Source organism: Epinephelus fuscoguttatus, linkage group LG8 (genome assembly GCF_011397635.1).
Source record: "Epinephelus fuscoguttatus linkage group LG8, E.fuscoguttatus.final_Chr_v1".
NCBI lineage: Eukaryota > Metazoa > Chordata > Actinopteri > Perciformes > Serranidae > Epinephelus > Epinephelus fuscoguttatus.
Genome location: NC_064759.1, coordinates 44,750,928 through 44,764,018, shown reverse-complemented (window position 1 = coordinate 44,764,018; position 13,091 = coordinate 44,750,928). Strand labels below are relative to the sequence as shown.

At 41.0% G+C, this 13,091-nt stretch overlaps 1 protein-coding gene across 3 annotated transcripts in view; it reads right to left on the bottom strand.

Annotated features, from left to right (window-relative positions):
* Window positions 1-13,091, bottom strand: part of rbm42 (RNA binding motif protein 42) — a 68,682-nt gene that overhangs the window by 35,891 nt on the left and 19,700 nt on the right. For all 3 annotated transcript variants that reach the window (XM_049583188.1, XM_049583190.1, XM_049583189.1), the window contains exon 5: window positions 770-832. In XM_049583188.1, coding sequence (XP_049439145.1) covers window positions 770-832 — 63 coding nt within the window. The remainder of the gene's footprint in view (window positions 1-769; window positions 833-13,091) is intronic.

The following is a 13,091-nucleotide window of genomic DNA, read 5'->3' as shown; positions in this document are numbered from 1 at the left end:
AGAAATTCTTTTATTGTGCAAACCATTTGTTTTGGGTGGCTGCTCTCAGATGATCTTACAGTTTAAGATGCTGGATGTGGAGGTCCTGAGGTAGTGTGGCTACACGTGGTCTGTGGTTGTGAGGCCGACTGGATGAACTGACAAATTTACAAAAAACAACATTGGAGACATCTTATGGTAGTAAAATGAACATTCAGCTCAGGGCTAACAGTTCTGGTGAAGTCAGCATGCCAATGGTACACTCCATTGTGTTGTGTGATCAAACTGCACATTTTAGAGTGTCCTTTTATTGTGTCCGTCCCAAGGCATGTTATGATGTTATGTTATGATGCTGTTTAATCGGCATCTTGACAAGGCACACGTCAGTTGGACAGATTATCTTGGAAAAGGAGATGTGCTCACTTACATGGATTTTCACACATTTGCGAACAAATTTTAAGAGTAACAAGTCTTTTGTCTGCATATAAAATCTTCATCTAAACTCGTAAAGAATGGAAGCAAAAAATAAAGTACTGCATTACTGTTTTACTTCAGTGTACATATATGAACCCCATTTTGTGAATAATAGCTAACCATCAAGCAGCGATGGGAGTTGAAAGCAAAAGTCATTTAATAATTTAAATTCAGTCACATCACAAACCCAAAGTCAGGGTCCATGAAAATATCATTCCATGTGGGCTACATTTATTGATTATCAATGACTTCAAATCACTAATAAAATTCTGCTGAAACTATTTAAAATGGAATACTGTTTTAGTGGTAACCTTACCAGGTCTCTGCAGAATATGGGGGACGAAGGCCGGCCTCAGCATGGGAGGACGTACTGGAGGGACTGGGACAGACATGAGTCACGTAGTGAGTGTAAGTAAAACATTTAAAAAGCACAACATGACAGCAGAATGAGGTCCCGGTCTCTTAAGCACCTCTGGAGCATTCTAAATTTTGGTCGATCAACAACAACAACAAAAAAAAAAAAATTCAAAGGCCTGGGACACATTTGAAATCAGGTAACTAATCATCCATTATATTGAAAATCCTTTAGACAACACTAAAATACATTTTCCATAAACTACTCCCGTTATTAGTCTCTCCTAGGGCTGGGTGATAAATCGATTTTATCGATTAATTCGAATTTGTAGTTTAGGCCAATTTGTTTTAATGAAAATTGAGTTTCTATTTACAATCCGCCACCGCCGCTCCACGCTGGGCTCCCGTAGTTCAGAGTGGGCTCACCCACCCCCCCCACGCGCTTGATACACATACAACATGGCAGCGAGCTTTTGTGTGCTCACCTGTGTCTGTGAGAGTGTGTGTGTGTGTGTGTGTGTGTGTGTGTGTGTGTGTGCGTGTGGGCATCAGGGCCGAACTCCACCATGCAGGAGGATTTTAGACGCGCACCATGTAGGGACATAAATGACATGCCGTTGTGTAAATAAGATAAATAAGTGTTAACAATGCCAAGCTGGCAGACCCCCGAACCATAGTAAAGGGACCTCCGAAGACCATTAGCTCCTTCAGCTTGTGTTAGCTTGTTGTGGCAGCAACACATTTGTCTGCATTAAAGAACGGCACTTTATTTTCAGCACTGCAGGGATGATGCACAGCGTCTGACATCAGTGTCTGACATTTACATAGACGGAAATAACTCAAAAACAGCACGCAGAACTGTGTTGGCTTCTTCACTGTGGCTGCTCGATGTAAACAACAGAGCACATTCCTCACTTTCTTCCTGGGGCGCATCCGTCTGACGTCACACACCACACCCGGCGCACTGACATCTCATACCTCCTACATCAACTACACACACACACACACACACACACACACACACAAGCCACACACATCAGGCTCAGCCTGTAACATAAAGCTATTTAGTTTGTTTAATAAAAGGACAAGGTATAGACCGGTTCTATAGGAAAGGTAACTTTAAATGACTTCTGCTATGATCCATTATGATGGTAGGGGAAACACTGCCGTATGATAAGAAAGGGGTCCGGTGGAAAGCGATCACAGATGCAGTCGCCATGTATATTGCAAGAGACATGGTGCCCATATAGAGGCTACTGTGGAAAAGCTGGGGTTTATTCACATACTGAAAGTTTTGGACCCCAGGTATGTGCTACCAGGCCGCAATTTTTTTTTTTTTAACTAGGAGGGGGAAAAAAATCGATTTAAATCGTGAATCGGATTTTTTGTGAAAAAATCGGAGATTTTTTTTTTTAGGCCATATCGCCCAGCCCTATTCTCTCCACATCTCAAACACACATCTGGTGATATCTCCTGATATTTCAGAAGGAGACTTCTGCTTAACAAGGCAATAACAAACAGACCAGATCAAGTGAAAGGTAAAAAGAATCTTCAGATACCTACAATAACATGCTGAGCCTCTCTGTGTCAAAAATAACCACTTGTAATGGACATACAGTGACTATGTTTAGTTGCCCTGTGTGCTTCCATTAAAGCTCATTCCGCGGCTGCTGGCCGCTGCCAGCTCTCTCAATACTGGACCAATTTCATAAATTGTTGTTCACGTGAGTCTCTTTGATCAATTTACACAGGGAAATAGGGTCCAGGTTGAAAAATGCCGAAGGTATTCTTAAAGTCCAAGTGGACAATTTGAATCAATCAATCAATCAATTTTATTTATAAAGCCCAATATCACAAATCACAATTTGCCTCACAGGGCTTTACAGCATACAACATCCCTCTGTCCTTTGGACCCTAACAGCGGATAAGGAAAAACTCCCCCCAAAAAAACCCTTTAACGGGGAAAAAAAACGATAGAAACCTCAGGAAGAGCAACTGAGGAGGGATCCCTCTTCCAGGACGGACAGACGTGCAATAGATGTCATACAGAACAGAGCAACATGATAAGTTAACAGTAACCCGTATGACACAATGAGATTTGACTATGACTAATGACAACAGCAGCAGCAGGAGGCATCTGGCAGGACCACGGCAGCAGCACAACCACACACGTCACACTATCCAGGCACCGCTGCAATACGAGTTAACCTGAGAGACAGTGGAGCACAAAGGCTCCAGAGAAGAAGCCGAGTTAGTGACATCCATAATGACCGAGTTAGCAGGATGCAGTAATAGGACACGAGAGAGAGAGAGAGAGAGAGAGAGAGAGAGAGAGAGAGAGAGAGAGAGAGAGAAGGAGAGAAGGTGCCCGGTGTATTATAGGGGGTCCTCCAGCAGACTAGGACTAAGTCAGCCTAACTAGGGACTGGTACAAGGCAAGCCTGAGCCAGCCCTAACTATAAGCTTTATCAAAGAGGAAAGTCTTAAGTCTAGTCTTTTGAACAATATTTTTATTGAGAGCAAGGCAAGGCAAGACAGTTATACAAAAAGATAATATTTTTTGATTTTTCACAGAACACATAAAAATATAACCCCCCCCCTACACCCACCCACCCTAAAACATCCAGTGCATCCCAATCTAAGGAAATAAAATAAGTAACTAAATGAATACATAAAAGTTATGATATTGATGGGTTAAGATATCATTCAATAGATATGAATAGCTAAACAAAGAAAAAAGGAAAGATAAAGTGGAGGTAGCTAGTTCGAAAATAAAGCTTGAGAATAAATGAGGAGGCTGCGTTTGCTGTGCGACATCATGCAACATCCCTCAGGATCTAGTAATCATGAATTTATGAGTTGTCAGGGAGGGTTGGAAGTTTGTTAATAAAAGACATTACTGGGTTCCAGGTGGAATAGAAGAGGTCTCTCGACCCTCCAAGTGTATATTTGATCTTTTCTAGGCTTAAATGAAGCATAAGGTCATTCATCCATAAGGAGGTGCTGGGTGGTTTGGGGGATTTCCAGTGTAACAAAATCCTTCTGCGTGCAAGTAGAGTTGTAAATGCTGTAATGTCCTTATGTTTATTGATAATCTGCTGGTCAGCTGGCACTATGCCGAAGATGGCAGAGTAGGCGTTAGGTTGCAAATTTATGGACAGTGCCTGTGAGAGAATTCTGAAGATTGCTGACCAGTAATCTGAGAGGGAAGAACATGACCAGAACATGTGTGTTAATGTTGCAGAGGCAATATGACATCTGCTACAATTCTCATCCGCCTCGGGATAAATTCTGGCCAGCCTAGACTTGGAGAGATGGGTTCGGTGCAAGACTTTAAACTGAATTACACCTAGCCTAGCACATGAAGTAGTTCCATTAACTCTCTTCAGAGCTTCAGTCCAGGATTCCTCAGGTATTGCATCCCCAAGCTCCTCCTCCCATTTCCCTTTAATTTTATTGAGAGAGGTGTCTCCGAGAGATGATATGTTGGAATAGATTCTTGAAATGAAGCCTTTTTGATTGGAGGGAATTTGGAGGATATAATCCATAGCACTAGGGTGAGGTACATTGGGGAAGTTTGGATCTAGATTTTGCATAAAATGTCGGACCTGGAAATATCGAAAACGGCTTGAGCCGGGGAGGTTGAATTTTTGAGAGAGATGACCAAAGGTGGAGAAGACACCTTCGCTGTAGAGATCTTTAAATTTGGAGAGGCCAAGTCTTTTCCACAGGGTAAACGTGTTATCTAATCTAGACAGGACAAAGAGGTGATTGTCACAGATAGGGGCCAGAAGAGAGAAATCTGTTAAACTGAAGTGGTTTCGAAATTGTGACCAAATTCGTAAAGTATTAATGACAACAGGGTTAGAGGTATAGCATGGAGTAGACAGAGGGAGTCTCGAAGTAACCAAGGCGGGAAACGATGTCAGAATGCATGACTCATTTTCAATTTCAATTTCACACCACGACAGCTTTGGAGCATGAAACCAGTATATGATTTTCTGGATATTAGCTGCCCAGTCATAGTGAAGCAAATTTGGCAAACCCAATCCACCCTGGGATTGATGTCGCTGCAGAAGCCTTTTTTGTAGTCTAGCCCCCCCCCCCCAAATGAATGATGATATAGTTTTATCAATGGACTGAAAGAAGGATTTTGGGAGAAATATAGGGAGACATTGAAAAAGATAGAGGAATCGGGGTAACACATTCATTTTAATACAGTTGATCTTTCCAGCCAGTGAGAGATTAATGGCCCTCCAATTCTGTAAGTCGTTATTTAGTTTATCAATGAGGGGTGTGAAATTTTCTTTGTATAGTTTAGAGAAAGTCCGTGTAATTTTGATTCCTAAATATCTAAAGCCAAATCTATGCAACATCTGAACTATGTGGGAGACACACCGCACCGGGTCAGACACATACAACAGTAAGTCATCGGCATATAGAGCCACCTTGTGGTCCCTCCCCCATCTAGTAATTCCGTTTATTTCTGGGGATGATTTTAACATGATAGACAGAGGCTCAATTGCGAATGCAAACAAAAGTGGACTTAGTAGTGTCCCTCTTGATAATGAAAAAAATTCCGATCGCTTCCCATTCGTGGCCACTGATGCCTTTGGTGAGGAGTATAGAAGTTTAATCCAGGCAATGAAAGTGGGTCCCAAACCAAAGGCATGTAGACATTTAAATAAATACACCCACTCCACTCTGTCAAAAGCCTTCTCTGCATCCAGGGAGATAACCACTTCTGGTACCTCCCCGGATGCAGGAGAGTATATGACATTGAGAAGGCTCCGGATGTTAGAAAAGGAGTGATGACCAGTCATGAAACCTGTTTGGTCAGGGGAGATCACCTCATCTGTAACAGATTCTAAACGCCGGGCAAGTGCCTTAGCTAAAATTTTAATGTCGCTATTTAACAACGAGATGGGCCGATATGATCCACACTGTGTTCTGTCCTTCCCCGGCTTCGGTATAAGTGTTATGGATGCTTCAGTTAGCGCTTGTGGCAAGGCCCCGGAGCCCAACGAATCATTAACATTTCTAGAATAAGTGGTGCTAGTTTGGCTGAAATTTTTTTGTAGAATTCAATTGTATATCCATCAGGGCCCGGGGCCTTGCTGCTCTGCATCGCCAAAATCGCATTTAAAATTTCTGTTAGTCGAAAGGGTAGTTCTAGTTCTGCTTTATGGGTGGGATTGATAACAGGGGCGTTTAAATTCTTGAAAAAGTTGTGCATATCCGTATCATCACTGGGTGCTTCCGAAGTATAAAGTTTTGAGTAGAATGCTTTGAAGGTATTGTTGATTTCGAGGGGGTCTGTAGTAAACTCCCCATTTTCTTTTTGTATTTGTGTAATCTGTTGACCGGAAGATTTACATTTTAATTGATGCGCTAGCAGTCTACCAGATTTTTCGCCATGTTCATATACAAAGCCTCGTGATTTCAGTAATATACGTTCTGTCTTTTCGGACGATAATAGTTCATATTTGGATTGAAGATCCAGCTTATTTTTATAAAGTTCTGGAGTGGGAGAGGCGGAGTATTGCCGATCTATGTCAAGTATTGAATTGAGAAGTTGTTCTTGTTCTTGCTTCCTAGCTTTATTAACCCTAGATGTGTAAGAGATAATATCCCCCCTTATTACCACTTTAAGAGTCTGCCAGAGCAAGGAGGGGGAGATATTATCCTTCTTGTTGGTTTCTAGGAAATTATCAATGGCTGTTGAAATCATTTGGCAGAATCCTTCGTCTGTCAGTAGCAAAGTGTCAAATCTCCATGGGGCCCGGTCAGAGAGGTTAAGTGGGAAGGAAAGGTCTAGTATTACTGGGGCATGGTCGGATTCAATTATGGTGGAATATTCTATATTTTTAACAAAGGGGAGTAATACACTGTCTATGAAAAAATAAGTGATTCTGCTATACGAATGGTGAACATGTGAAAAAAAGGAGAATACTTTACTTAATACTTTAAAAGTGTCAGAATGACTTTATAACGCGCTGTGACGGGATGATAGAAGAAAGTCCGACGTTTAAGTAGGAAGTTTGGCAAGTGTGATCGGGAGACCTGAAGTCGACGTCTGCACTCTCACATCGTTACCCGGAAGCCTTAAGTCTAGTCTTAAATGTGGAGACGGTGTCTGCCTCCCGGAACGCAACAGGAAGGTGATTCCACAGGAGAGGAGTCTGATAGCTGAAGGCTCTGGCTCCTGATCTACAGTGCCCTCCAAAAGCATTGGAACAGTGAGGCCAATTCCTTTATTTTTGTTGTAGACTGAAAATATTTGGGTTTGACATCAAAAGATGAATATGGGACAAGAGATCAACATTTCAGCTTTTATTTCCAGGTATTTACATCTGGATCGGATACACAACTTAGAAGATAGCACCTTTTGTTTGAACCCGCCCATTTTTCATGAGAGCAAAAGTATTGGAACATGTCACTGACAGGTGTGTTTTGTTGCCCAGGTGTCTCCTAATTACATTGATTATTCAAACAATAAATAGCACTGAATGTCTGAGCTCAGTTTCAGATTGGGTACGATAGATTTTGCCTGTGCACTGCATTTAGAGGTGGAACCAACATGAAAACCGGAGAGCTGTCTATGGGTGAAAAAGAAGCAATTGTGAATCTGAGAGAAGATGGACAATCAATCAGAGCCATTGCACAAACATTGGCCATAGCCAGTACAACCATTTGGAATGTCCTGAAGAAGAAAGAAACCACTGGTGTACTAAGCAACAGACGTCGAACAGGTAGACCAAGGAAAACATCAGCAGTTGATGACAGAAACATTGTGAGAGCTGTAAAGAAAGACCCTAAAACAACTGTTAGTGACATCAGCAACAACCTCCAGAGGGTAGGAGTGAAGGTATCACAATCTACTGTTCGCAGAAGGCTTCATGAACAAAAGTACAGAGGCTACACCAGAAGATGCAAACCACTCATTAGCAAGAAGAATAGGAAGGCCAGGCTGGAATTTGCCAAAAGGTACAGAGATGAGCCTCAAAAATTCTGGGAAAAAGTTTTATGGACTGATGAGACAAAGATTAACTTTTTCCAAAGTGACGGAAAGGCGAAAGTTTGGAGAAAGAAAGGATCTGCTCATGATCCCAAACATACAAGCTCATCTGTACTGACTTCTTCTGGGACGGGCTCTTTCATCTTCATTGATGATGTAACACATGATGGCAGCAGCAAAATGAACTCAGAAGTCTACAGAAACATTTTGTCTGCTAATTTAAAGAAAGGTGCAACCAAACTGATTGGGAGATCCTTCATCATGCAGCAAGATAACGACCCAAAACACACTGCCAAAACAACAAAGGAGTTCATCAGGGGCAAGAAGTGGAAGGTTTTAGACTGGCCAAGTCAGTCTCCATCACAAAAGAAGAATGCAAAAGTTTGGTGATGTCAATGGGTCACAGGCTTGATGCAGTTATTGAAAGCAAAGGATTTGCAACTAAATATTAAGTCTCATTCACTTTAATCTATTTTAAGTTTATATGTTCCAATACTTTTGCTCACCTAAAAATTTTGTGTTCCATTACAAATAATGCTATCTTCTAAGTTGTGTATCAGATCCAGATGTAAATACCTGGAAATAAAAGCTGAAATGTTGATCTCTTGTCTCATATTCATCTTTTGATGTCAAACCCAAATGTTTTCACTCTACAACAAAAGTAAACGAATTGGACTCACTGTTCCAATACTTTTGGAGGGCACTGTACTTTTGGAGACTTTAGGGACCACGAGTAACCCTGTGTTCTCAGAGCGCAGTGTTCTGGTGGGATAATATGGCACTATGAGCTCTCTAAGATATGACGGATCTTGACCATTTAGAGCTTTATAAGTTAACAGTAGGATTTTAAATTCAGTTCTGGATTTTACAGGGAGCCAGTGCAGAGAAGCTAAAACAGGAGAAATATGATCACGTTTCTTAGTTCCTGTTAGTACACGTGCTGCTGCATTCTGAATTAGCTGGAGAGTTTTTAAGGACTTACTAGAGCTACCAGATAATAGAGAGTTACAGTAATCCAGCCTTGAGGTAACAAAAGTGTGGACCAATTTTTCTGCATCTTTTCGGGTCAGGATAGGCCTAATTTTCGCAATATTACGCAGATGAAAAAATGCAGTCCACAAAGTTTGTTTTAAATGAGAATTAAAAGACAAATCTTGATCAAATGTTACTCTGAGGTTTCTTACGGTAGTGCTAGAGGCCAGAGCAATGCCATCAAGAGAAACTATGTCATCAGATAAAGACTCTCTGAGTTGTTTGGGGCCAAGAATAATAATTTCAGTTTTGTCTGAATTTAACATCAGGAAATTGGTGCTCATCCAAGTTTTTATGTCTTTAAGGCAGTTATGTAGTTTAGTTAACTGATTACTTTCTTCTGGCTTCATTGATAAATACAACTGAGTATCATCCGCATAACAATGGAAATTTATAGAGTGATTTCTAATGACGTTACCTAAAGGAAGCATATATAGAGTAAATAGGATTGGTCCGAGCACAGAACCTTGCAGAACTCCAAAACAAACTTTAGTACGTAAGGATGACTCATTATGAACGTCAACAAACTGAAAACGATCAGATAAATAAGATTTAAACCAGCTTAGTGCAGAACCTTTTAGGCCGATTAAGTGTTCCAGTCTCTGTAGCAGAATTTGATGGTCAATAGTGTCAAACGCCGCACTAAGATCTAATAAAACAAGTACAGAGACGAGACCTTTGTCTGAAGCAATCAGAAGGTCATTTGTAATTTTAACTAGTGCTGTCTCAGTGCTATGATGCACTCTAAATCCTGACTGAAATTCCTCAAATAAATTATTATCATGGAGAAAATCACACAGCTGGTCTGCGACTACTTTCTCAAGGATCTTTGAAAGAAAGGGAAGATTAGATATTGGTCTATAGTTGGCTAACACCTCTGGATCCAGGGTGGGCTTTTTAGGAGAGGTTTAATTACAGCTACCTTAAAAGACTGTGGTACATAGCCTGTTAATAAGGATATATTGATCATATCTAATATATGAGTGTTAACTAAAGGTAAGACCTCCTTAAGTAGCCTAGTTGGGATGGGGTCTAAGAGACACGTTGATGATTTAAATGAAGAAATCACTGCGGTCAATTCTTGAAGAGAAATCGGGGAGAAGCAATCTAAATATATAATAGGTCTTACAGCTGTGTTTGAGGTTAGATAGGTACTATCTGAGGACAGGAGGTCATGAATTATGCCTCTAATAGTTAGAATTTTGTCATTAAAAAAGCTCATAAAATCATTACTGCTAAGGGCTAAAGGAATACAAGGCTCAGTAGAGCTTTGACTCTCAGTCAGCCTGGCTACAGTGCTGAAAAGGAACCTGGGGTTATTCTTGTTTTCTTCTATTAATGCTGAGTAACAGTTTGCTCTGGCATTACGGAGGCCCCTCTTATACATTTTGAGACTGTCTGCCCAGATTAAACGAGGTTCTTCCAGTTTGGTTAATTGCCAATTCCTTTGAAATTTTCACGATATTTGTATTAACTTGCGGGTTTGAGAGTTATACCAAGGAGCCAACTTTCTTTGCTTTGTTAACTTCTTTTTAAGAGGAGCTACAGAGTCGAGTGTTGTTCGCAGCGAGCCTACAGCGCTATTAACAAAATGATCAATTCGGGAGAGGTTAAAGTCGGTATGGGAAACCTCTGTTACTGAAGGACTTGGTATTGAGTAATCATTTCCTTAAATTCTGCGACAGCACTATCTGATAAACATCTAGTATAGTAACTGTTGCTGAGTGGCATGTAATCGAGTAAAAAGAAATCAAAAGTAATCAAATAATGATCCAATAGCGAGGGGTTCTGTGGAAAGATTGTTAGGTTATCAATTTCAATTCCACACGTCAGAACTAGATCGAGGGTATGGTTAAAACAGTGAGTGGGTTCATGTACACCCTGACTGAAACCAATGGAGTCTAATAATGAGATAAACGCAGTAGCCAGGGAGTCATTATCAACGTCGACATGAATGTTAAAATCGCCTACAATAATAACTTTATCTGATTTAAGAACTAAACTGGATAAAAACTCTGAGAATTCAGAAACAAATTCAGAATACAGGCCAGGAGCATGGTACACTATAACAAATAAAAGTGGCTGCCAGGTTTTCCAGGTCAGATGTAAAAGACTAAGAACGAGGCTTTCAAATGAATTATAATCTAGTTTAGGTTTAGGGCTGATTAACAGGCTAGAGTTAAAAATGGCTGCAACTCCCCCTCCTCGGCCGCTGCCTCGAGGAATGTGGGTATTATTGTGACTGGGAGGAGTGGATTCATTTAGACTAACATATTCATCTGGACACAGCCAGGTTTCGGTGAGACTGAGTAAATCAATATGATTATCTGAAATTAATTTGTTTGCTAACACTGCTTTAGATGATAGAGACCTGATATTTAACAGTCCGCATTTAATTCTCCTGTTTTGTCTGTCACAGAAGAGGTTTTAATTTTTATGAGGTTGTTATGCACAACTCCTCTTTGCTTAATTTTAGATTTAGATAATTTAGGTGGTCGGGGGACAGACACCGTTTGTATAAAACTATGAAAACTATGGCTGGGTGACTGAACTAGAAGCTCAGAGTGCGACTCTGAGTCCTGATCTCAACTCTTAGGCCGTAAGGTGAACATAGTTATCGTTTCATCTCGTTCCGACATCTGGGGACAGGGTTCCTACACATTTGGAATTTCAAAATTCCACACTTTTCCATACCCTAATTTGCGGTTTGTTTGTTTTTTCTCTGGGTTTTTTTTCCCCCAGAGAATATGCGACATCTGAGTAAATATATCAGTGTATTATATTTCACATCATATTTAATATTTAATTATTCTTAATAGGCGATTGTAGCCAAGTACCATAATGGCATGCAAATAAAAACTCAGATAAGTTCAATGTCTGGGCTGAGGCAAAAAGGTTGGGACTCTGGGTGCAAGCGATGGAGTAACGAGACATCTGTGTTTTTTCCTTTCATGTGGCTCAGAATTGCGTTCTCCCCCATGTTGGCGATGTCAAACGATTTCACACAAAGTTTGCATCTAGCTGTGTGTGTGAACCAGGAATCCTTGGCCAACCAGTATTTATATACGGTATTGTCAAGCCATCCATCCAAAAACTTGCATCTACCCATTGTGAACCACGTGAAACTCGTCTTCTTGTCGAAGGTGCAGTGTTGGAGTGAAACTTGATACCTGGGGGGCTGGAGGAGGGTCATGGGGCAGCGGACTGGACATACCACTTGTCAATGGGTCCATGTCATTGGTCCGACATCCCATTAGTCCGACGGTCCGCGGTGCTGAATGGCTCCCGGTGGGCGTATTTCTACCTTGATGGTGCGCTGCGACCGGCTCTGGGTCAGCTGGGAAAGGCTTGAGGCAGGCTCACGGTTTGTGTTTGCCACTTTCTTTTCATTTTAAGCCACACCATGATCTTTTCCTAACCCTAACCAAGTGGTTTTTGTGCCTAAACCTAACCAGACCTTAACCACAGGGCATCATGATGATTTTGGAACAACGGGACTTCAGAACAATGGGTTTAATATAGTCGGAACAATGGGCTGTCGGACCAATGGGCAGTTCCCTTGTCAATCAGGTAAAAGGGACAGTATGTTTTCTGAGATGTTTGCTCTCACACAAACTGTGCTTGGCCCGGCATAAAACACGATTCGGACTGATTAAATTATTTTTGGAAATACCTAATTTTCTATTCTAGAAAACAGTATTTTAGAACAGTGGTAACAGTCTGGGAACATAAATATTTTTCCATACTTTATTTTTCATTTTCCATACTTTTTAACCCTTCTAACTCCACGGGTGCGCGGGCGCTCCCACGCGACAGCGTCGGTACTTTGCAGAATATCTCGGGAACCACACAACAAAACTTAATGGGGAAAATTGCTATCACAAGCATACTCTTTGGGCGATCTATGGTGAGCTCGGGGCAATTCTAGCCTTTCGAGAAGGTTTTCAATCCAGCCGTTAAGTGCGGCGTTTTTTCCGGGAACTTCGCACGTGAATTCCACCGTGATAACTCTGTGATAAGTTCATTATTCATTACATTTTGTGATAAAAATCCAATTTCTTCTTCTTTTGTTTTTATGACGGTGACATCCAATCCCAGCAGCCAAAGATCAGCGTGAGGTGAAATAGTTATCTTCCAGTATCGAAAACAAAGGAATAATAATCTCCCATGGCCAAAACAAAGATAAATAAACATTTACTAACAACTTTTGAGCACGTGGAAATGTACACAAGCT